Source organism: Budorcas taxicolor, chromosome 16 (genome assembly GCF_023091745.1).
Source record: "Budorcas taxicolor isolate Tak-1 chromosome 16, Takin1.1, whole genome shotgun sequence".
NCBI lineage: Eukaryota > Metazoa > Chordata > Mammalia > Artiodactyla > Bovidae > Budorcas > Budorcas taxicolor.
The window spans coordinates 6,685,879-6,712,343 of NC_068925.1; the positions used below are offsets into that span (position 1 = coordinate 6,685,879).

The 26,465-nt window shown below is 39.1% G+C and overlaps 1 protein-coding gene and 1 long non-coding RNA gene across 2 annotated transcripts; both read left to right on the forward strand.

Annotated features, from left to right (window-relative positions):
- Positions 1-425: 425 nt before the first annotated feature.
- On the forward strand, positions 426-10,546 carry LOC128061176 (uncharacterized). The gene is made up of 3 exons (XR_008200704.1): positions 426-440; positions 9,862-10,081; positions 10,526-10,546. It is a non-coding gene; the product is annotated as an uncharacterized LOC128061176 (long non-coding RNA).
- A 118-nt stretch (positions 10,547-10,664) lies between these two features.
- On the forward strand, positions 10,665-22,620 carry C4BPB (complement component 4 binding protein beta). The gene is made up of 5 exons (XM_052654220.1): positions 10,665-10,722; positions 14,798-14,974; positions 20,083-20,176; positions 21,318-21,441; positions 22,423-22,620. Exons 1-5 carry the CDS (start codon positions 10,665-10,667, stop codon positions 22,618-22,620), a joined length of 651 nt encoding a protein of 216 aa, XP_052510180.1.
- Positions 22,621-26,465: the final 3,845 nt, after the last annotated feature.

Below are 26,465 nucleotides of genomic sequence, written 5' to 3' on the forward strand. Positions count from 1 at the left end.
CTTGTACCATCATCTGGGGCATAACTCTCTGCTTTTTCATCCTGATTAATTTTCTGTAATGTGTTTTTTTTGTTCCAGCCATTCTGGGATTGTGGTTCTTCTTCTTTCTTTTGTCTGCTTTCTGGTGGATGAGGCTAAAAGGCTTGTGTACCTTCCTGATGGGAGAGTCTGGGTGAGAAAAACTGGGTCTTGTTTTGGTAAGCAGGGCCTTGCTCAGTAAAGCTTTAATCCAATTACCTGCTAATGGGTGGGGTTGTGCTCCCTCCCTGTTAATTGTTTGGCCTGAGGGGACCCAGCCCTGGGGTCTACTGGGCTAATGGTGACTCCAAGAGGACTTACACCAAGGGGCATCTTCCAGGACTGCTGCTGCCAGTGACCATGACCCTGAGGTGAGACCCCGCTGACCTTCACCTCCACAGGAGACCCTCCAACACTATCAGGTAGATCTCGTTCAATCTCCTGGGGGTGGGGGTGGGGGGGGGGTCGCTGCTCCTGTCCCCTGGGTCTTGGTGTGTGCAAGATTTTGTTTGTGCCCTCCAAGAGTAAAGTCTCTGTTTCTCCCAGTCCTGTGGAAGCCGTATAATCAAATCCTGCTGGCCTTCAAGGTCAGATTCCCTGGGGATTCACAGTCCCTTTGTCAGATCCCCTGGCTGGAAGGCCTGATGTGGGGCTCAGAACCTTCACAACGGTGGGACAACTTCTTTGGTCTAATTGTTCTCCAGTTTGTGGGTTGCCCACCAGTGGGTATGGGATTTGATTTTATCAAGACTGCACCCTCCTAATGTCTTGTTGCTGTTCCTTTTTTGTCTTTGGATGTGGGGTGTTTTTGTTTGGTGGGTTCTACTGTCCTCCTGTCAACAGTTGTTGAACAGCTAGTTGCAACTTTAGTTCTCTCACAGGAGAAGATGAGCACACATCCTTCTACTCCACCATCTTGAACTGGAAGGCACTTACCTTATTGTTTACAATCAGTTTTCACTTCCTAGGTTTTTTCTTTCATGCATTGCCTTTTTAGAATTTATGCATGGGATGGAAAACAGTCCCTGGGCACAATTTGGTGGTGGTGATTTAGTCACTAAGTTGTGTCCAACTCTGGCAAACCCTTGGAGCCTGCCAGCCTTCTCTGTCCATGAGATTTCCCAGGCAAGAATACTAGGGTGGGTTGCCATTCCCTTCTGCAGAGGATCTTCTCAACCTAGTGACAGAACCCACATCTCCTGCATTGCAGGCAGATTATTTACCAACTCAGCTACCAGGGAAGCCCTGGGCACAATTTAGTAAAGTTTATTATAATGCTTTTTTCCCCCCAAGTTTAAATTCTAGGTCATTTCACTCAAACACCAGTTGACACTTATTTTCTTGTATTCATCAGTATTTCATATTAGAGTTGGTTTTAACTGAAGGTGTCACCAAATCCAAAATAATAGCACCTTACATATGCAGAAGGTTACTCTCACCTCCAGTGTCCTGGATTTTATCTCATAGTTCAGTTCAGTTCAGTCACTCAGTCATGTCCGACTCTTCATGACTCCATGAGTCACAGCACGCCAGGCCTCCCTGTCCATCACCAACTCCCGGAGTTCACTCAGACTCACGCCCATCGAGTCAGTGATGCCATCTAGCCATCTCATCCTTGGTCGTCCCCTTCTCCTCCTGCCCCCAATCCCTCCCAGCATCAGAGTCTTTTCCAATGAGTCAACTCTTCACATGAGGTGGCCAAAGTACTGGAGTTTCAGCTTTAGCATCATTCCTTCCAAAGAAATCCCAGGGTTGATCTCCTTCAGAATGGACTGGTTGGATCTCCTTGCAGTCCAAGGGACTCTCAAGAGTCTTCTCCAACACCACAGTTCTAAAGCATCAATTCTTCGACACTCAGCCTTCTTCACAGTCCAACTTTCACATCCATAGCTCACGGTTATATGTGATTGCAAGTAGAGTGAATTGTGTTTTTTTTTTTTTAAATTTCATGTGACCTCATGCCAGCTATGACTGGGGTCTAATTACTAAAGAAGAAAGATGGAATAGATTTTAGGAATGAATAGCAATCTGCTTTGGGCTTCCCTAGTGGCTCAGTCAGTAAAGAATCTGCCTGCAATGAGGGAGACCTGGATTAGATTTCTGGGTTGTGAAGATCCCCTGGAGGAGGGCATGACAACACACTCCAGTATTTTTGCCTGGAGAATCCCCAAGGACAGAGGAGCCTGTGGTCCATGGGGGTGCAAAGTGTTGGACACAACTGAGCGACTAAGCACAGCAATCTGCTTCAGTAGATAACAGGGACTTTGTGGCACGTCTGAAGGGACAAAACAAGGTGAACAGTAGTCTTTGAAGAGTTATACTGCCATCACTAAAGACACATTATTTGTCATTCATCAAGTTTGATCTTGCCATAGTGCATATTTGTCATGACTCACAAGCAAAGCTTATTCAACAGTGTTTCATGAACTGTTTGACTTTTTAAAATTCATGTATTTTATTCCCATATCATCTGCATAAAGGATGCTTTACTGACCCAGGTTTTTCTTGGAGAGGCATTCAAGAAATATCAGCTCAATTAACAAAAAATAATTTGAAGCAATTCAGATATTTTTTGAATTGTCTCGACAAAGACCAAAGAGAATCCATTCATAACATAGTGTGGAAAAAAAATGTTTTCCCAGTTCTCTTAAAATCTGTCTCTCACTCACACACACCCATTGGGTGTGTTCCTCTTGTTTAGCTTCCCATAACTCTTCCCATAGCCTAGGCATTGAGGACTTTTGTTTTTCTATACCTCGACCCATACCTCCTAATCTCTTCCATTAATTATTGGCCACCATCCCTTTATAAATTAATCAAACCAGTAGGAGTACAACTTCTGCACCTGATTTATTACTCCAGTTCTCCAGAAGACAATCTGGATTAGATCAAATTGTTCAACAGTATAGAAGAGTCTGTTAAGGCTCATTTATTAGTTTATTCAACCTTGGACTTTCATCATAAAACGTGTAATCTTTTATATGGAATTACAATATTCAATATGCTTTGATGACATTTTTTTTTTGTAACTTATTGACCATAAAACCTGACCTGAACTTTGTGAGGATATTTATAGTCTCTTCCTATCCTACTTAGTGTAAATATTTTTACATTTCATGGAGAAATATTAGGAAGACAATATTATAAGCAATATAGTATGTTTCTAAAGTCTGAATCATTCTGAATCTGAAATAAGCCATTGAGATGAAGATTTATTTGCAATTATTTCCTTATAATACTCTATTTTATACCTATGCTTTTGTAGCAAAAGTTCTACACTTCTAAAACTCTTTCAAAAAATTGCAGAGGAAGGAACACTTCCAAATTCATTCTACGAGGCCATCATCACACTGATACCAAAACCAAAGACAACACACAAAAAGAAAACTACAGGTCAATATCACTAATGAACATAGATGCAAAAATCCTCAACAAAATTTTAGCAAATGGAATTCAGCAACACATCAAAAAGCTCATACACCATGATCAAGTTGGGTTTATTCCAGGGATGCAAGAATTCTTCAATATATGAAAATCAATCAATGTGATATACCATATTAACAAACTGAAAGATAAAAACCATATGATCCTCTCAATAGATGCAGAAAAAGCTTTTGGCAAAATTCAGCACCCATTTATGATTAAAACTCCTCAAAAAATGGGCATAGAGGGAATCTACCTCAACATAGTAAAGGCCATATATGATAAGCCTATTGACTATGCCAAAGCCTTTGACTGTGTGGATCACAATAAACTGTGGAAAATTCAGAAAGAGATGGGAATACCAGACCACCTAACCTGCCTCTTGAGAAATCTGTATGCAGGTCAGGAAGCAGCAGTTAGAACTGGACATGGAACAACAGACTTGTTCCAAATAGGAAAAGGAGTACGTCAAGGCTGTATAATGTCACCCTGCTTATTTAACTTATATGCAGAGTACATCATGAGAAACACTGGACTGGAAGAAACACAAGCTGGAATCAAGATTGCCGGGACAAATATCAATAACCTCAGATATGCAGATGACACCACCCTTATGGCAGAAAGTGAAGAGGAACTCAAAAGCCTCTTGATGAAAGTAAAAGAGGAGAGTGAAAAAGTTGGCTTAAAGCTCAACAATCAGAAAATGAAGATCATAGCATGCGGTCCCATCACTTCATGGGAAATAGAAGGGGAAACAGTGAAAACAGTGTCAGACTTTATTTTTTGGGACTCCAAAATCACTGCAGATGGTGACTGCAGCCATGAAATTAAAAGACGCTTACTCCTTGGAAGAAAAGTTATGATCAACCTAGATAGCATATTCAAAAGCCGAGACATTACTTTGCCAACTAAGGTCCATCTAGTCAAGGCTCTGGTTTTTCCTGTGGTCATGTATGGATGTGAGAGTTGGACTGTGAAGAAGGCTGAGAGCTGAAGAATCGATGCTTTTGCACTGTGGTGTTGGAGAAGACTCTTGAGAGTCCCTTGGACTGCAAGGAGATCCAACCAGTCCATTCTGAAGGAGATCAACCCTGGGATTTCTTTGGAAGGAATGATGCTAAAGCTGAAACTCCAGTACTTTGGCCACCTCATGTGAAGAGTTGACTCACTGGAGAAGACTCTGATGCTGGGAGGGATTGGGGGCAGGAGGAGAAGGGGCCGACAGAGGATGAGATGGCTGGATGGCATCACTGACTCGATGGACGTGACTCAGTGAACTCCAGGAGTTGATGATGGACAGGGAAGCCTGGCGTTCTGAGATTCATGGGGTCGCAAGAGCCAGACACGACTGAGCGACTGAACTGAACTGAACAGCAAACATTATTCTCAATGGTGAAAAACTGAAAGCATTCCCCCCTAAGATTAGGAACAAGACAAGGGTGTCCACTTTCATGACACCCTTGAATTATATTATTGAATTATATTATTCAACATAATTCTGGAAGTCCTATCTGCAGCAATCAGAGAAGAAAAAGAAATAAAAGGAATCCAGATCAAAAAAGAAGTGAAGCTCTCACTGTTTGCAGATGACATGGTACTGTACATAGAAAACACTAAAGATAGTATCAGAAAATTACTAGAGCTAATCAGTGAATTTAGCAAAGTTACAGGATACAAAGTCAATACACAGAAGTCACTTACATTTCTATATACTACCAATGAAAAAATCAGAAAGAGTAATTAAGGAATTAATCCCATTCATCATTGCAACAAAAAATTAAATATCTAGGAATAAACTTACCTAAGGAGATGAAAGAACCGTACATAGAAAATTATAAGACACTATTAAAGGAAATCAAATATGACATAAACAGATGGAGGGATATTCCATGTTCCTGGGTAGGAAGAATCAATATGGTGAAAATGACTATACTACCAAATGCAATTTACAGATTCAATGTAATCCCTATCAAATTACCAATGACATTTTTCACAGAACTAGAACAAAAAATTTCACAGTTAATATGGAAACACAAAAGACCCCAAATAGCCAAAGCGGTCTTGAGAAAGAAGAACGGAGCTGGAGGAATCAAGCTTCCTGACTTCAGGTTATACTACAAAGCTACAGTCATCAAGACAGTATTGTACTGGCACAAAAACAGAAGCAAAGACCAATGGAACAAGACAGAAAGCCCAGAAATAAACTCATGCAGCTATGAGTACCTTATTTTTGACAAAGGAGGAAAGAATATACAATGGGGCCAAGACAGCCTCTTCAATAAATGGTGCTGGGAAAACTGGGCAGCTACATGTAAAAGAATGAAATTAGAACACTTCCTAACACCATAAACAAAGATAAACTCAAAATGGATTGAAGACCTAAATGTAAGATCAGAAACTATAAAATTCTTAGAGGAAAACATAGGCAGAACACTCGATGACATAAATCAAAGCAAGATCCTCTATGACCCACCTCTTAGAGTAACAGAAATAAAAACAAAAATAAACAAGTGGGACCTGATTAAAGTTAAAAGCTTTTGCACAGCAAAGAAAACTATAAGCAAGGTGAAATGCTTGTGAATGCTCAGAATGGGAGAAAATAATAGCAAATGAAACAACTGCAAAGGATTAATTTCCAAAATATACAAGCAGCTCATACAACTCAATACCAGAAAAACAAACAACCCAGTCAAAAAGTGGGGAAAAGACCTAAACAGACATTTCTCCAAAGAAGACATACAGATGGCTAATAAACACATGAAAAGATGCTCAACATTGCTCATTATTAGAGAAATGCAAATCAAAACTACAATGATATATCTCACACAGGTGAGAATGGCTGTTATCAAAGTCTACAAACCATAAATGCTGGAAAGGGTGTGGAGAAAAGGGAACACTCTTGCACTGTTGGTGGGGATGTAAATTGATACAGTCACTATGGAAGATGGTATGGAGATTCCTTAAGAAACTAGGAATAAAACCACCTTCAGTTCAGTTCAGTCACTCAGTTGTGTCCGACTCTTTGCGACCCCATGGATCGCAGCACGCCAGGCCTCCCTGTCCATCACCATCTCCCGGAGTTCACTCAGATTCGCGTCCATCGAGTCAGTGATGCCATCCAGCCATCTCATCCTCTGTCGTCCCCTTCTCCTCCTGCCCCCAATCCCTCCCAGCATCAGAGTCTTCTCCAGTGAGTCAACTCTTCACATGAGGTGGCCAAAGTACTGGAGTTTCAGCTTTAGCATCATTCCTTCCAAAGAAATCCCAGGGCTGATCTTCAGAATGGACTGGTTGGATCTCCTTGCAGTCCAAGGGACTCTCAAGAGTCTTCTCCAACACCACAGTTCAAAAGCATCGATTCATCAGCGCTCAGCCTTCTTCACAGTCCAACTCTCACATCCATACATGACCACAGGAAAAACCAGAGCCTTGACTAGATGGACCTTAGTTGGCAAAGTAATGTCTCTGCTTTTGAATATACTATCTAGGTTGGTCATAAATTTTCTTCCAAGGAGTAAGTGTCTTTTAATTTCATGGCTGCAATCACCATTGCAGTGATTATGGAGCCCCCCAAAATAAAGTCTGACACTGTTTTCACTGTTTCCCCTTCTATTTCCCATGAAGTGATCGGACTGCATGCCATGATCTTCGTTTTCTGAATGTTGAGCTTTAAGCCAACTTTTTCACTCTCCACTTTCACTTTCATCAAGAGGCTTTTTAGTTCCTCTTCGCTTTCTGCCATAAGGGTGGTGTCATCTGCATATCTGAGGTTATTGATATTTCTCCTGGCAATCTTGATTCCAGCCTGTGTTTCTTCCAGTCCAGCGTTTCTCATGATGTACTCTGCATATAAGTTAAATAAGCAGGGTGACAATATACAGCCTTGACGTACTCCTTTTCCTATTTGGAACAAGTCTGTTGTTCCATGTCCAGTTCTAACTGCTGCTTCCTGACCTGCATACAGATTTCTCAAGAGGCAGGTTAGGTGGTCTGGTATTCCCATCTCTTTCTGAATTTTCCAGTTTATTTTGATCCACACAATCAAAGGCTTTGGCATAGTCAATAAAACAGAAATAGATGTTTTTCTGGAACTCTCTTGCTTTTTCCATGATCCAGTGGATGTTAACAATTTGATCTCTGATTTCTCTGCCTTTTCTAAAACCAGCTTGAACATCAGGAATTTCATGGCGCACATATTGCTGAAGCCTGGTTTGGAGAATTTTGAGCATTACTTTACTAGCATGTGAGATGAGTGCAATTGTGCAGTAGTTTGAGCCTTATGACCCAGCAATCCTACTCCTAGGCATATACCCTGAGGAAACCAAAATTGAAAGAGACATATGTATCCCATTGTTCATTTCAGCACTATTTACAATAACTAGAACATGGAAGCAACCTAGATGAATTGACAGATGGATGGATAAAGAAGTTGTAGTACATATACACAATGGAATATTACTCAACCATAAAAAGAAACACATTTGAGTCTGTTCTAATGAGGCAGATGAACCTAGAACCTATTATACAGAGTGAAGTTTGTAAGAAAGAGAATGATAAATTCCGTATTCTAACATATATATATGGAATCTAGAAAAATGGTACTGAAGAATTTATTTACAGGGCAGCAATGGAGAAACAGACATAAAAAGTAGACTTATGGACATGGGGAGAGGGGAGGAGAGGGTGAGATTTATGGAAAGAGTAACATGGAAACTTACATTATCATATGTAAATAGATAGCCAATGGGAATTTGCTGTATGGCTCGGGAAACACAAACAGGGGCTCTGTATCAATCTAGAAGGGTGGGATGGGGAGGGAGATGGGAGGGAGTTTCAAAAGGGAGGAGATGTATGTGTACCTATGGCTGATTCATGTTGAGACTTGACAGAAAACAACAAAATTCTATAAAGTAATTTTCCTTCAATAAAAAATAAATTAACTTAAAAAATTACTGAAAACTTGGAACTAGGGAAAAAGAAATCAATGGAGACATTTTCTAATGGCTTACTGAGTATTCTGCAGCAGACACCCTCTAGGAATTATTGATTCCATAGTGTGTGTTATTTTGATTGTCTTTTTTTTTTTTTTTTAATTTGGCTTTTTTACAACTCTCTATAAGAGTAGAGTTAATTTGTAGTAAATGGATGGGAGTGAAAATGATTCCTTTCAGAGAACTATACAAGTGATTCCTGATCACAGAAAACAAATGAATTTTGTCCAGTAGAGATTTAGCTAATTTCCATCAGTGAGAGGAGCTGATTTCAAATATTATAAGTTGCTGCTCAGCATATTAACCAGTTTTGCCTCTAGTAGAAAAGTCATTTTAGAATGCCTTTGACTGACTGACTATATATTTCATATCTCTGTTCCTCAAATTCTTTAAATTAGTTATAGTATCTTAATAATGCCCTCATTAAATAATGAATCAAGTAAAATCTTTGACACATGTTCATTTTTATAATCACATGAATGACATGTATTAATTTTTTGAATATTATACTTTAAAAGATGCTTGCACTATAAGATCTCACATATTAGTTGACCAAAGATAAGGAAACACCATAAAAACAGTATATAATCAATGATAAGCTATCAGTATGGATTCGAGGAGCTGTGGTAGAGTTTCTGGGTGACTGTTCTTTTTATTTACCCTGCGTTGCTTTTACTTCATTTAGCAGCTGATTCTACTTTGCATTAAGCAATGCAGAGGAAGGGATTGCAAACACAGATGAGGCCACACTCCTGTTCTAGAGTTGTTGACAGTTGTTAAAGAGAGAAACACAGGTCCCAAATGGCGTCATCTCTGCTAATGTCCTGATGCCAAACCTAGATTTACTACTTGACCTAATTGCAATTTTTACCTTTCCCAGGAATATAATCGTAATCAGACCACTTTGGAATTTTCTAGTCAGCCCAACTGAGATAAACTGCATGATTAGATTCTCATCATTTCCCCAAAAGAAGGTGACCAACCCTGAAACAATTATTCCTTTTCTTTTGTTAATAACTTCCTTGCCCCACTCTTCTTTAATAAAACCCTGCATTTTGTGCAACTCCTCAGAGGGCTTTTCTGTTTACTAGATGGAGTGATTCATGAATTGCTGGATAAAACAACTAGGTTTTGAAATTTACTCAGGTGAATTTTGTTTTTTAACAGTCCAGTGTGGGAGAAAAACATTAATAAATCATTAACAAAGTATGATAAAGGGTGGGGATGAGAATTACATTTGAGACTTTACTGTGTCTTTATGCTTTATATTTATTATGATGTTTTATATTATTTTATTTAAACCTAAAATTTTGAGTAATTTTATCCCAGTTTTGTAATTGGTGCACAGACAACCAGTTAATGGTTGTAATCATCATGAACAAGAAACTATGGGAAACCAAAAGCAAATTTACATGCTTTCATTCCTAAGACCAAAGCGTTCCCGTCATCTCTCAGTTCATTTGGTTGACTCTGGACTCGGGGCAAACCCTGCTCTGAAGAGCATGGAATGGGAAATCTGGTGCGGAGCTGGCCAACGAGGACTATGTTGTCACTGCAGGACTCTGGAGTCCTCCTCAAGTTTGGAATCCACCAGGACCTGCTCCTTTCTGGGAGGCAACACGGTCTGGAGGCTGTCAGAGACAGGCAAGGTTAGTTGACTTCCTTGAGCTTTTGGGCTTCAGTGTTGCTTGCAGCCTTAGGATACCTGATATTTGAAGAGGGAAGGTGGGCGGTAGCACCTAGAGTTAGGTTGTACTTGGGAAATCACCAGGAATGCACTTCTCCCCTCACTTTCCCCCACTATGCTGGAGAGAGCTGCACAAGGTGGATTGCAAACACTGGCAAATATTGACAGAAGCGAAGGTCACAGTAAGATCGTTTAGCCTGAATCTGTTGAGGAATGATTGGCTTGCAGTTCAAAGGGACTGGTCAACTGGATTTGCATAAACAACACAGGCCATTTCTGAAACTGAGTTTTAAAACTAGCAATTCTTTTTATCATCCCCTTGTGTCTTTGCAAAAATCTCTCCTTGTACCAACTTCCTTACAGCAATTCTTATTTCCTATCATAGAATTTTTTTTTTTCCTTCCAGGGAAGAAAAAATCAGTACAACCCGTCTCTAGGAAGGAGTGATTGGTCTGATCTTCAGTGGTGTGAGAAGACCTATTTTGATCCAGACCAGGATCTTAGGCTGGGTTATTTCCAACCAAGGTCAAACAGTTGATCGTAAGATGTTTTTTTGGCTTATGTGCTATCTTGTGGATGTGTGGCTGATTTCTGCCTCAGATGGTATGTATGCTTTTCTTAAGTTCAGGCTGTAAGGCATTTTATATCAGCATGTGGATTATGAGGCATTCTGTCTAAGATTTTAATGAAATTGAAATTTATAAAACATATTTTCTTTATTGAATAATCTCAAGTTACTTGGTGTTATGCTCTGTACTCAACAGTAAATATTTAATGACCTGGCTTTAAGAAGTGAGTCATTTTTTTGCTACTTTCCCTTTTTGTTCTGGAAATGAAAAATGTACCAATTTCAAATCTTGAGTGGTCTTATTTATGATAAACTCTGGTACCACTATTTGGAAAGGGGATTGTAACTTTAGGAGTGGATAACTAATGACTGAATTTGAGTCAAACTCTTGTTTTTCTTTTGAAAACAAAACTTTGGGAATCCTTGGGGAGGAAAGGATGTGGATGTTCATGGACATGGGAGAATACAAGGAGTCTGAATACAAGGAGTCAAGCAAAAAGACACTATGAGGGGGACTCCAGTAAGTGCTTCCTCAAGTCACATGCCATGTCAAGAGAATCTGGTTTTTTTTTTTCTCTTTCCAACAAAGAGCTATCCAAAACTTCCCCCAGTGAACAATAGCATATTCATTGCAAGCGAGGGAAAAGGACAAATTCTGGGGACTTAACTTATGTAACGATTTTTTGATGCCTCTAAGGGATGGAATGCCCTCACTCCTGAGTACTGCTGTAAGTTTGATCTTTCTGCTTCTTTATTCATCTTGTCATCCCACTGTATTCTTTCACATAATACCTCCAGTAGGCCATGGTAAGACTTTATAAGAAAAAAAATTCTCAACTTTTAGGAATCCATTTTTAAAGTACTCTAGTGGCAATCTTTCCTTTGAAGGTATGTAATCAGCTCTTGTGTGTGTGTGTGCTCAGTCATGTCCAACTCTTTGTAACCCGGTGGACTGTACCCTGCCAGACTCCTCTGTTCATGGGATTTCCCAGGCAAGAATACTGGAGTGGGTTGCCATTTCCTTCTACAGGAGACCTTCCAGAACCAGGGATCGAACCCGAGTTTCCCTCATTGGCAGGTGGATTCTTCAATACTGTGACACCTGAGAAGCCCATTCAGCTCTTGAAAGTGAAGTAAAAGTGTTAGTCGCTCTGTCTTACCCTACTCTTTGTGATCTCATGGACTGTAGTCTGCCAGATTCCTTTGTCCATGGAATTCCCCAGGCAAGAATACTGGAGTGGGTTGCCATTCCCTTCTCCAGAGGATCTTCCTGACCCAGGGATCAAACCTGGGTCTCCCGCATTGCAGGCAGATTCTTTACTGTACGAACCATCAGCTTGTAGTCAGAATTAACTTAGCTGAATTAGTAGACCCAGTCAACCCTACAAGATGGAAAGGATTTCTATGTATTAAAACTACTTTTTGTGGGGAACTTTTTTAATATCACACTGTTTTAAAACTTTTATGTTATGAAAAAATTTAAACATATACAAAAGACAGAAGTATAAAATGAACTCATTTGTGGAACTTTTGAGGTCATCCAGTGTCTAGGCTCCATGCTGCCAATGCAAGGGGCCTGGGTTCGATCGCTGGTGAGGTAGCTAGACCCCCCAGGCTCCAGCTAAGACCCAGTGCAGCCAAATTAATTAATTAATTAAATATTAGAAAAGTGAACTCATATGTATTATCAACACATGACTTTTTCATCTACAATTCTGCTTTGCATTATTATTTTGTAGTAAATATATCATACCATTTTATCCATCATTTAATTTTTGAATTGGAAAAAATCATGTTCTCAATTTACAAATATGATACCTGAAATCTAAGTGATTTGCTTAGGTTCATAAAACTCACTTGTGATGTCTGTAAAGATGGAGAATAACTAGTCCACATGCTCTTTATTAATACTGTTTTTAGGAATGGCTAGATTAGTTTTGCCTTATTATACCTAGAGTGAAAATTTCTCCTTTATACGTAAAGCACACCTGTATATTTATCCTTTATTCATATTACCAAATTCATATCCCTCTGTATTATTCTGTTTTTCCACCGGAGGAGAACAACAACAACAACAACAACAACAAAAAGTAAAAAAAAACGATGACTAATGTGTGTATCTGACAGGATGAAAGGGAAGGAAACACTTGCTTTAAACGTGGGCTCAAGAATTTTGAACAATGCTTAACACAAGAGAATGATGAACGTGCTATTGGTAATTTCCAGTTACATGCTTAATTTCAGTAAGTTCTAATGTCAGTTGTCACTGTTGTGCACGATCAAGATGTTTCCTCACTTAGGGCAACCCAATCTTTTCTCATCCTGCACTGATATGGTTTGGTTCCTGGTACCAGTCCATAATGGGCTTCCCCGGTGGCACTAGTGATAAAGGAGGCACCTGCCAATGCAGGAGAAGTAAGAGATGTGGGTTTGATACTTGGGCAGGGAAGATCTCCTGGAGAAGGAAATGGCAACACACTCCATTATTCTTGCCTGGAGAATCCCATGGACGGAGGAGCCTGGTGGGCTACAGTCCATGGGGTTGCAAAGAGTCAGATATGACTGAAGTGATTTAGCAGCAGCAGTAGCAGCAACCAGTCCATAATAAAAGGTGCAGTTTTGAGAATTCCTTGGTGGTCCAGTGCCGGGGTCCAGCCCGGGTGGATCCAGGGTAATTCGAAGGGTGGACGGAGTTGGCGAGGAGAGATTTATTTAACTAGAAATATAAGATTAGATTAGGAAAAAATAATGTAGTAGGAAAATTAGTGGAGAAAAGAGGCTGATTAACTTGGTTTATGTGGAAAACCAATAAAGTCCCAGACAAGGAACTTGCACCGTCTATGTTGGGCCACAGGCACCTGCTTGAATAGCGAAGGGTGCCCCGCCTTGGGCTCCCTCTCGCGTGGGTCTCAGAAGCCTGGACAAGTAAGTAGACTCGGTGAGCCTCCGCGTTCCAAGGGATCAGCCTGAAAAGGAGAGGGAGGGAGAGGGAGCAAGAGAAAGAATCGACACGGGGGAGGCCAGGCTTGTGCAAAAACCCCTTTCCAACTTTATTTTTAAAAGGTGTTTATATACCCTAAATTTTACATAACGGAAGATACAGAGTCATACAGGGGCAGCAGTCTTGACTCTTTTTGTATATCTTTTTGTATACAAAAGTTCTCAGGTGATTTACATTATCTTCTGGCCAAGAGGCTTGTTAACACATTTTGGCTCTCTTCCTTACAGAATGTTAATCTCGTTTCCCCTGAAGTGTTTTTCTTTAATATGCATCTCCTTAAAGCACTAAGGTTACATCCCTATAGAACAAAGGCGCAGTAGGTTATAACAAAGAAGGTACTTAACTCAAAGATCTATGTTGCTACTTGTTTTTTTTCTATATACCAACTATATCAACAAATAAAAGATATGAAAATTTGGCAGCAAGTATTGGCTCAAAAATGAAATGCTTAATCAGTCTTATTCTAATGATCTTGACTCCTCAGAAGCCCCTGCATCCCTAGGATGTTTTAAGCTTCCTGTGCCTCTCAGTCGGAAGGCCACAAACAATCACATGTGCAGCTGTAAGAGTCCTGCAGGCAGGCTAAAAAGCCATCAGAGAGGTTTTTGGATTGAAACGCTCATATCATGTCTAGGAGACTTATTATCTAAAAGTTCTAAATTAACCTTTCCCAGAAAATGGTGGTGGGGGGATAGCCCCTGTTAATGTTAGAAGAGTGGATGAAAAGCATAATGTAGTATGGCAGGCAGACTCTGGTTTTGGGGGTTGATGCTCAGGAAATTTCAGGGGTTCCCCCTGAAGACTGATCACGCCCTTGCTTTTTGTCAGGCTTCCTTCCTCATGACCTTTGCCATGGGCGGGATTCCTCATGCTGGCTCCCGGCAGTCCAGTGGTTAGGACTCTGCACTCTCACTTCTGAGGTTCCAGGTTCAATCCCTGGCTGGGGAACTAAGATCCCACAAGCTGTGCAGTGTAGCAAATAAATAAATAAACAAAAGATGCAGTTTTACTTCTTGTTTTCACTCTTGATGAAGCCTGAGGAAGTCTACCCTTTGCTGTGGTGGGTTTCAGCTTCACCCTTTCTGCTCTCTGCCTGTTTTCTTGTTCAGTGGGCCACTGTCCTGACCCCTTGCTGGTAACTGATGAATTCAGTTCCTTGGAGCCTGTGAACGTGAATGACACTTTCATGTTTAAATGCAATGAGCATTGCATCCTCAAGGGCAGCAATTGGAGCCGGTGCCGAGAAAACCACATCTGGGTGACTCACTCTCCTGTCTGCAAAAGCAGTAAGTATAAGAGAAAAGAGTGAAAATCCCAAAGACATTGATCAGCAGTGAAAATCTAGACATTTGCCACAAATCCACAACACTGTCCTCTTTCTTGTATCTGGGGGGAAGGTTTTAGGATCTAGCAGGCAGTCAAGAAAGAGCCAAGCCTCAACTCAAGCAATGGATTCTAATGAAATGATTAGCATCTAACAATAATCCCCCTGAAGCAGGATTTCTAGTAGGTCTAAAACAGGGTAGTTTGCGAGATCTGACTATGTTTTTGTAAAATTTCAAGATTAAGCAATAACTTTTCTTGAAAGATACACAAAACAGGGGGAAAAAAACCGTAATTCATTGCAAAATTACATAAAATAAAAATTGAGCATATTTTCTTTGTCAGTACAAGTCATAGCTCTTAGAGGTAATTGATTGGATGTGTTTAATGACTTTTTTCTTCTGTTTACACAGATATTTAAATAAATGCACATACACATGAACAGACATGTGTTGCTGTTCAGTCACTCAGTTGTGTCCTACTCTTTGTGACATCATGGACTGCAGCACACCTGCCTTCCCTGTCCTTCACCATCTCCCGGACCTTGCTCAAACTCATGTCCATTGAGTCAGTGATTCCATCCAACCATCTTGTCCTCTGTCATTCCTTTCTCCTCCCACCTTCAATCTTTCCCAGCATCAGGGTCTTTTCAAATGAGTCAATTCTTTGCATCAGATGGCCAAAGTATTGGAGTTTCAACTTCAGCATCAGTCCTTCCAATGAATATTCAGGACCAATTTCCTTTAGGATTGATTGGTTTGATCTCCTTGCAGTCCAAGGGACTCTCAAGATTCTTCTGCAACATCAGAGTTCAAAAGCATCAGTTCTTTGGTGCTCAGCCTTCTTTGTGGTCCATCTCTCACAACCAGTCCATGACCACTGGAAAAACCATAGCTTTGACTAAATGGACCTTTGTGGGCAAAGTAATGTCTCTGCTTTTTAATATGCTGTCTAGGTTTTCTTCCAAGGAGCAAGTGTCTTTTAATTTAATGGCTGCATTAAATGATTTTAGAGTGATTTTGGAGCCTAAGAAAATAAAGTCTGTCACTGTTTCCATTGTTTCCCCATCTGTTTGCCATGAAGTGATGGGACTGAATGCCATGATCTTTGTTTCTTGAATGTTGAGTTTTAAGCCAGCTTTGTCACTCTCCTATTTCGCTTTCATCAAGAGGCTCTTCAATTCTTCTTCACTTTCTGCCATAAGGGTAGTGTCATCTGCATATCTGAGGTTAACTGGTATTTCTCGCAGCAATCTTGTTTCCAGCTTCTGCTTCATGCAGCCTGGCATTTCTCATGATGTACTCTGCATATAAGTTAAATAAGCAGGGTGACAATATACAGCCTTGATGTACTCCTATCCCAATTTGGAACCTGTCCGTTTTTCCATGTCTTATTCTAACTGTTGCTTCTTGACCTATGTCGTATGGGTTTCTCAGGAGGTCAGTAAGGTGGCTTGGTATTCCAATCTCTTTAAGAGTTTTCCACAGTTTGTTGTGATACACATAGTCAAAGGCTTTAGCATAGTCAATGAAGAAGAAGTAGATGTTTTTCTGGAACTCTTTTTGCTTTTTCATGATTGGCAATTTGATTTCTGGTTTCTCTGCCTGTTCTAAAGCCAGCTTGAACATCTGGAAGTTCTCTATTCATGTATTGTTGAAGCCTAGCTTGGTTAATTTTGAGTATTGCTTTGCTAGCATCTGAAATGAGTGCAATTGTGTGGTAGTTTGAACATTCTTTGGCATTTCCCTTCTTTGGGCTTGAAATGAAAACTGACCTTTGCTAGTTCTGTGGCCACTGCTGAGTTTTCCAAATTTGCTGGCATATTGAATGCAGCACTTTCACAGCATTATCTTTTAGGATTTGAAATAGCTCAACTGGAATTCCTTCAACTCCACTAGCTTTGTTTGCAGTGATGCTTTCTAAGGCCCACTTGACTTCACATTCTAAGATGTCTGGCTCTAGGTGAGTGAACACACCATCATGGTTATCTGAGTCATGAAGATCTGTTTTGTATAGTTCTTGTTTGTTTTCTTGCCACCTTTTCTTAATATCTTTTGTATCGGTTAGGTTCATACTGTTTCTGTCCTTTATTGTGCCCATCTTTGAATGAAGTGTTCCCTCGGTATCTCTAAATTTCTTGAAGAGATCTCTAGTCTTTCCCATTCTATTGTTTCCCTCTATTTGTTTGCATTGATCTCTGAGGAAGGCTTTCTTATCTCTCCTTGCTGTTCTTTGGAACTCGGCATTCAGATTGGTGTGTCTTTCCTTTTTTCCTTTGCTTTACACTTCTCTTCTTTTCAGCTGTTTGTAAGGCCTCCTCAGACAACCATTTTGCCTTCTTGGATTTCTTTTTCTTGGGGATTTTTTTTTTTATCACTGCCTCTTGTACTGTGTTATGAACCACATATTTACCTACAAAGATGGGATTTTGCTATCTGTATTTTTGAAATAGCTTTATTTTTTCATGTAATGATATACCTGAGAGCTTTTTCAGATCAGTATGTAAAGCTCTTTCTCCTACTTTTTAACTATATGTGGCTATGCCATCTCTCATATTGATGAACATTTATTCCTATATCTTATTCCTATTTCCATAGTTTTGCTCTACAGTGATGAAATGAATGTATATATATATATATATATATATATATATATATATATATGTATATGTGTGTATACACATACAACTTTATGCTATTATTTTTACAAGATAGATTCCTAGAGTGGTTGGTGAGTCACATGATATCATCATTTGCAAAATATATATAAAAATCCAAGTAATTCTATTAATTACTAAAAACTTTATTCTTGGATACAAAATAAATTTTGAAAAATCAACAGTTTCACTTCCTGGTAATAGTTATTAGATGAATATTGAAATGTAAAAATAATTCCATTCATGAGACCTATATCAAAATTCATCAAAGAGTGGAAAAGAAGGTATGAATGAAAGAAAAGATCCCAGACACACAGACTCAGTATTACAATGCAATCCTAACCAGAGTTTTAAATTTAAAAATAAGAAACAAAAAATTAATTAAAAAATCTCATTTGAAATGGTACATATCTGACACTGCAAAATTTAATTCTTTATTTCAGCACTTCATGTTTTAGAGCAGTTTTAGGTTTCTAATAAAATTGAAAGGAAGATACAGAGATTCCCCCTGCACCCACACATGCACAGCCTCCCACCCATTATCAACATCACTCACAGAGTGGAACATTTGTTATAAATGACACATCACTATCACTCAAAGTCCATAGTTTACCCAAGAGTTCACTGTTGGTGTACATTCTATGGATTTGGACCAATGTTTAATGACATATGTACATCGTTATGACCTCATGTGGGGTAGTCTCACCACCCTAAAAATCCTCTGTGCTCTGCTTATTTATCACTTTACTTCCCCCACCCTTCTCAGCCACTGATCTTTTTTTTGTTTTTCTATTTTTGCCTTTTTCAGAATGTCATATAGTTAGAATCATACATTTGTAGCCTTTTCAGATAGGCTTCTTTCACTTAGTAACATCCATACAAGTTTCCTCTATGTCTTGCCATGGCTGATAGCTCATTTCTTTTTAGTGCTGAATAATATTTCTGGATGTACCACTGTTAACTTGTCCATTCACTTTCTGAAGGACATCTTGGTTTCTTCCAAGTTTGGGCAATTAGGAATAAAGCTGCTAAAAATATCCATGTGAAGGTTTTTGTATGGATGTAAGTTTTCACCTCCTTTGAGAACTGGATTTTATGATCAGCATATATTTAGTTTTTTGAGAAACCACCAAAATATCTTCCAAAGTGACTCCAAAGTACAAAATACCATTTTGCATCCCAATCAGCAATGTATGAAAGATAATGTTGTTCCAAATCTTTGCAAGCATTTGGTGTCAATGCTCAAGAATCTGACCATTCTAATAGATGTGCAATGGTGTCTTGTTTTTTTAATTTATATTTCCCTGATATATGATGTAAAGCATCTTTTCATATGCCATATGTACATCTTTGGTGAGGTGTCCATTCAGAACACTGTAGTTCCTCAGTCAACCCATTGCAATTCTTCTTCCTTTCTTCCACATAACTTTGAACTCAGGTTTTGATCTTTTGAAAAGTATTTGCTAATTGCTCAAGCAATACACCTCTGTTGTAGAAAAATATAGAAGATAAAAGAATAAAATATTTAATTATCTACAGACCTATCACTCTAGAATAACAGAGTACTTTGGTATATAATTTTCAGACTTTTTTTTCTATTCATATATGTTGGTATATGACTGTTTTACAAAAATAGTATTATATTACACATGCTCTTTTATGCTTTGGTATTTTAGTTATCTTTATGTTTTGAAGACCTTTACTTTTCAATAAACATACCTACACAATTACTATTAATTTAGCCATTAATCTTGATCAACATGTTTAGGCTCATGTAACCGCAGAGCTGAAAGTGACCTTACGGATAATATTATTTAGCCTGCTCATCTTATAGATTAAGGAGGAAGCTGAGAAAGGTGAAAAGGCTTGTTTCATGCCATATGGTTAGTGGAAGGGCCAAAAACAAAACTCATGACATCTAGTACCTTGCCCGACTCTCTCTCCACAATTTTACAGACTCACCCTCTTTCCTCCCAGTTCTATTCTCTTTTTTTCTGAAGCTCTCATATAGTACAACTGTCCCATAGGGCAGTCAATCTCCATCTGAGCTCACTCTATTTATCTACTGTTTCAAGAGTTCTTCCATCTCTACCTAAAGTCTAATTTTTCTCTTCTTATACTGACAGTTAGCATCTCTACAACTTAACCTTCCTTTCCTTACACTCCTGCCAATCAGAAAGTACTTTCAGATCACTAATGACCCAGAGAATGAGCCAGGGTGGGGAGTCTTTCCCATGGGCAAATATGATTTTGACCAGAAAGAAATAAATGGAGATCATGTCCGAGATCCCACGTGGGCTGCTCTGAAGATGGTGGGTGCTGGCCTAGACCATTGCACTGTGGTGGCTGTGTTGTGCTCTGAGCATTATTCCAGGAATGCTTCACAACAGTCACCCTTATAATCCTGTCTACCAGGAGACTGTGGCCCTCCTGAGACTCCAACTCATGGCTATTTTGAAGGAAGAGATTTTAAGTCAGGATCTACCATCACTTATTACTGTGAAGCAAGGTAAGCGTACTGCAGACTTTTGAACATAAGACTTTGCCCATTGACTAGTAGCCTTGTTTTAGAAATGCCCTAGTCTGTCTCAACCTTGTCTGCTGATTACCAGGCACATTCTGATTTTGAAAGCTGCTTTACCCACTGCCAGGTCTCCTCAAGTTCTAGAAGACAGTCTAACGCTCCTATTTATCCTAATTTATGTATCACTTTCTTTTCTCTTAGCTAAGACAAAATGAATGTTTAAAGTTTTTCTGAAGAATGGCAGAACAAAAAACTGACCCCCCCCCAAAAAAAAACCCTCCCACAGAATGTATGAATGTATAGAAATAGAATTATTTAGATCCTTGCTGTTAGTATTTAGTCTCTAAGTTATGTCCAACACTTCATGACCCCATGGTCTGTAGACTGCCAGGCTCTTTTCTCCATGGGACTTCCCAGGCAGGAATATTGGAGTGGGTTGCCAGTTCCTTTTCCAGGGGATCTTCCTGGACCAAGGATTGAACTCATGTCTCCTGTATTGGCAGGCAGATTCTTTACCGCTGAGCCACCAGGGAATCCCATAGATCTTTAAGACATCATAATTAAAGTCTAACCTTAACTTAGACTGCCTGGTCGCCCCTTTAATGATCTCCTAGCCTTTTCTTTTTCTGGCCTCAATCTTATTAACCCATAGTCATGAGGCCTCACAGGCATTTCTATCTCCAGTGGATTTTGCCATCAACTCTCCTGTTTTTCTAGTTGAAAGCTGAGTCTCCTTTAAAGCCAGTTCACCAAGATTTATTTGAAAGCTGTCTCTAGCTTTCTACTGCTTTTTGGAGCACAGATGACAGTTGATTTTAAAAATTACTGAATGATGAAGAGTTTCCTCCCTTACCCTCCCACCCCAAACTGTGTGCTTAAAAACACATATTTAGAATTTTTCATTCCTCCATATCTTAGATGCTGATATATCTTTTGGGTCCTCTCCATCCCCAGGAGAGTGGTTTTACTTTACGATTGCTGTGTAATACTGAGAATGCATTAGAGCTCTCAGGTAGGAAAGTAGATTTTAGTATTTCTATATCGCAGTGTGAAATACTGTTATATAAAATCAACTTTAGTTGCCCAGATCAAGAAATGGAAGGGTAAAAGTTGTTCTTGTGTCCAGGTACCGCCTGGTGGGCACACAGCACCAACAGTGCATTGATGGGGAGTGGACCAGTGCCCCTCCCATCTGTGAGTTGATCCAAGAAGCTCCCAAACCAGCCGAGTTAGTGTTGGAAAAGGCACTTGTAAGTAGTGGGCTCTTTTCTGTCCTATTCACAGTGGTGACCCCAGGGCCTGATTTCGATCCTGGCACATGCTCAGGAAACAGCTGTTCATTTGCAATGCCTTTGAATGGGCTCATCTTGGCCTGTTTGTAGAGTGGGACTCATAAACTACTAACTCATGTTTTTGTATATGAGTTCCCATTCTCCAATCACCATTAATGTCTCATGAAGCTCTGTTGGTAAGAACTGTTGTCTCATGTGCTTTAAAGAGCAAGATACATAGTTTCGTGTCTTAGACTTGGAAGTATTGCTATGATAAGTCTCTAAAATTTTTCCAGACTTAAAAAAAAATCACAAAAACACTGAAAGATCTGTTTTCATTGGGACGCCTCTCTTTTTGTTGTTGTTGTTTAGTTGCCAAGTCATATCCAACTCTTTGAGACCCCACAGACTATGTAGCCCACTAAGGTCCTCTGTCCATGAGATTTCCCAGACAGTAATACTGGAGTTGGTTGCCATTTCCTTCTCCAGGGGATCTTCTCAATCCAGGGATCAAACCCACATCCTGCATCCCAGATCCACCTGCATTTCCTACAGACAGGTGGATTCTTTACTACTGAGCCACCGGGAAACCTGTCTCCTCTCTTAGTCTATATTTATTACTAGGATGATGAGTAAACTTAAATCTCTAAATTTTATTTTTTGAAAATAAAAAATGACCCTAATGGCAGACAGTGGTGCCTTCTCCCAAGACACACCTAATTGCAAGGTTTTATATATATATCTCTGTGCCTCTGTGGGAGGAGAGTGACACTTGGCAGCATCCTGGAAGGGGGTGGGCAGTCCACAGCCATCCTGCAAATTTAGATGATTCATCATATTGAAGACCCAGATTCCCACTGAAGCCTTCATTTGGGGACCTAAACACCACTCATTAGCTTCTGAGGGGTAGTACTGGGTCTCAGTTCTTAAACTGTAATTTAAAAAGGTATTTTTCTTCAGCTTGCCTTTCAGGAGAGTAAGGAACTTTGCAAAGCCATAAAGAAATTTACACAAAGATTAAAGAAAAGTGACTTGACAATGGAGAAAGTAAAATATTTTCTGGAAAGAAAGAAGGCTAACTTGAAGGCAAAAATGTTGCCCTTGAGCAGACTGGGTAATAGAAATACTCCCATGAATAAAATTTTCTCTTGGTTCTGAAATTGGCTTCAGATTTTTCTCTTTTTGGACTGAAATGCAAATTCATAGTAACCAGTTGTAGTTGTATAATACACTGTGTGTTTGAGTGTGTGTGTATGTGTTTGTGTGAGTGTTGAAAGTAGAATGACCAAGTGTGGTGATTGTTTAAGACCAGAATTAGCAATGTATTAATGGGGTGTGACGCCACAAGGCTTCCCTGGTGGCTCATTTGGTAAAGAATCTGCCTGCAATACAGGAGACCTGGGTGCGATCCCTGGGTCAGAAAGATCCCTTGGAGAAGGGAATGGCTACCTACTCCAGTATTCTTGCCTGGAGAATTCCATGGACAGAGAATTCCATGGGCAGAGGAGCCTGGCAGGGTACAGTCCTTGTGATTGCAGAGTTGGACACGATTGAGTGACTAACCCTTTCACTTCAATGAAGAGGGAAGGGTTTAATTTTCTGTCTAAAAGAGGATGGGAAACTTAGATCATAGCTAAGGTATACAGTATTTTTTTTTTTGGCTGCACCGTGTGACTTGTGGGATCTTAGTTCCTTGAATAAGGGTTGAACCCTGGCCCTCTGCAATGAAAGCGTGGAGTCCTAACTGCTGGACTTCTAGGGAATTCCCACCTCATTTTCCAATATGAAATGCAAATGATGAGGCAAAAATTAATCTCAAATTAACCAAAACTTATGAGGCAAAAATTAATGTCTTATTTTAGGAAAACAGGTCAGCGCAGTTGTATCTTATCGAAACAAAAGTAGAATTAGAACCCAAACTCTCACCTGAGTCTCCCCAACATCCTGTTTATAAAACAAGGCTTCCAAATCTTCTGCTGTAATATTGCTTACTGTCTTTTGGATGAAACTTAGATCTATATGGTCAATTTGAGATGCTGCAACACGTATGAATATGTTATTCTTTTTTCAGAGGGTGGAAGAAATAGGAATCCTAAGGTTTTCTTGTCAAGATTTTATATTATCTGATATGACCAGCTCTTTCCATCTCTCACTCTGATCTCTGTAAGAAACATGTAGGAACTCTGGGTAGCATACAAACAAAATACAGAAGAGAGATGGTAACCACTAGTTTGTTCTCTATAACTGAATTTATTTCTGCTTTATCATATTCATTCATTTGCTTTAGTTTTTAGATTCCATATACAATTGATGACATAGAACATTTGTCTTTCTTATTTCACTAAAGCATAATACCCTATAGGTCCATCCACATTGTTGCAAATGAAAGTCATAAGCTTTTTAATCAAGTAAATCCATTCCTAGGATTAATCTAACTTGACCAAAATGATTTTAAATTAAAAGTTGTTCATTATATTATTGCCTATATTGCCTATATAGCAACTAGCAAGACCTTGTGAGCTTTAGAAATGTCCAATCTAAGTAAAATTCTTAATAAATTGTGATACATCAAATGTAATGCAGTCTTTCACAGGGATAATTATGGACAGAAAATTTAAAAAATATAATCTTATAATCTTAAGTAAAAATAAAGTACAGAAGAGCAAGTACTTATAATAGTATTTATATAAAACCTTTATTCTTACAGAAAAGGACCAGGCAATAATAGGTGCAGATGAAAACGGTTGTCTTTGATGAAATTCTCAAATTCTTTAATGTTTTATATTGAATTTTTAATAATTTTTAAAAAAGGTGGTGCACATTGCAATGAAAAGAATAAAATACTTAGGAATATATCTGACTAAAGAAACTAAAGACCTATATATAGAAAACTATAAAACACTGGTGAAAGAAATCAAAGAGAACACTAATAGATGGAGAAATATACCATGTTCATGGATCAGAAGAATCAATATAGTGAACATGAGTATACTATCCAAAGCAATCTATAGATTCAATGCAATCCCTATCAAGCTACCAATGGTATTTTTCACAGAGCTAGAACAAATAATTTCACAATTTGTATGCAAATACAAAAAACCTCAAATAGCCAAAGCAATCTTGAGAAAAAAGAATGGAACTGGAGGAATCAACCTGCCTGACTTCAGGCTCTACTACAAAGCCATAGTCATCAAGACAGCATGGTACTGGCACAAAGACAGAAATAGAGATCAATGGAACAAAATAGAAAGCCCAGAGATAAATCCACACACCTATCAACACCTTATCTTTGACAAAGGAGGCAAGAATATGCAATGGAGTAAAGACAATCTCTTTAACAAGTGGTGCTGGGAAAACTGGCCAACCACTTGTAAAAGAATGAAACTAGATCACTTTCTAACACCACACACAAAAATAAACTCAAAATGGATTAAAGACCTAAACGTAAGACCAGAAACTATAAAGCTCCTAGAGGAGAACATAGGCAAAACACTCTCCGACATACATCACAGCAGGATCCTCTGTGACCCACCTCCCAGAATATTGGAAATAAAAGCAAATATAAACAAATGGGACCTAATTAAACTTAAAAGCTTCTGCACAACAGAGGAAACTATCAGCAAGGTGAAAAGACAGCCTTCAGAATGGGAGAAAACAATAGCAAATGAAGCAACTGACAAACAACTAATCTCAAAAATATACAAGCAACTTATGCAACTCAATTCCAGAAAAATAAACAACCCGATCACAAAATGGGCCAAAGAACTAAACAGACATTTCTCCAAAGAAGACATACAGATGGCTAACAAACACATGAAAAGATGCTCAACAACACTCATTATCAGAGAAATGCAAATCAAAACCACAATGAGGTACCATTTCATGCCAATCAGAATGGCTGCTATCCAAAAGTCTACAAGCAATAAATGCTGGAGAGGGTGTGGAGAAAAGGGAACCCTCTTAGACTGTTGGTGGGAATGCAAACTAGTAAAGCCACTATGGAGAACAGTGTGGAGATTCCTTAAAAAACTGGAAATAGAACTGCCGTATGACCCAGCAATCCCACTGCTGGGCATACACACCAAGGAAACCAGAATTGAAAGAGACACATGTACCCCAATGTTCATTGCAGCACTGTTTATAATAGCCAGGACATGGAAGCAACCTAGTTGTCCATCAGGAGATGAATGGATAAGAAAGCTGTGGTACATATACACAATGGAGTATTACTCAGCCATTAAAAAGAATACATTTGAATCAGTTCTAATGAGGTGGATGAAACTGGAGTCGATTATACAGAGTGAAGCAAGCCAGAAAGGAAAATACCAATACAGTATACTAATGCATAGATATGGACTTTAGAAAGATGGTAATGATAACCCTGTATGCGAGACTGCAAAAGAGACACAGATGTGTAGAACAGTCTTTTGGACTCTGTGGGAGAGGGAGAAGGTGGGATGATTTGGGAGAATGGTATTGAAACATGTATAATATCATATATGAACCGAATCATCAGTCCAGGTTCGATGCAGGATACAGGATGCTTAGAGCTGGTGCACTGGGATGACTGAGAGGGATGGTACAGGGAAGGAGGAGGGAAAGGGGTTCAGGATGGGGAACATGTGTATACCTGTGGCAGATTCATGTTCATTAATGGCAAAACCAATACAATATTGTAAAGTAATTAGCCTCCAAATAAAATAAATACATTTATAATAAAAATAAAATAATTTGGATCAACAACAACAAATAAATAAATAAATAAGGTGGTGCAAAGAGGCAAGAAGGATGGAGCATATTTAGGGTAATCCGCATAGCCTGGATAAAGCATGAGAGGTGATCAGAGAGAAGGAAAGATACATTAAAGCCAGTTTATGGAGGACTTTAAATGTCAAGTTCGAAAAGTTGAACTTTATTTTGTAGACAGTGAGTAGAGATGGAAAACTTCCAAGCAAGGAAGTGATAAGGACAGAACATAGGTTTCTCTCACAACAGTATGTTGT

What these genes read in the sequence shown, in the direction of transcription:
- C4BPB (XM_052654220.1), top strand. Translation starts at nt 10,665, where the DNA reads ATGTTTTTTTGGCTTATGTGCTATCTTGTGGATGTGTGGCTGATTTCT. An exon ending in CTCTCCTGTCTGCAAAAGCA is followed by an intron (nt 14,975 to 20,082) that starts GTAAGTATAAGA and finishes CCTGTCTACCAG; the next exon opens with GAGACTGTGGCCCTCCTGAG. An exon ending in TAGTGTTGGAAAAGGCACTT is followed by an intron (nt 21,442 to 22,422) that starts GTAAGTAGTGGG and finishes ATTTTTCTTCAG; the next exon opens with CTTGCCTTTCAGGAGAGTAA.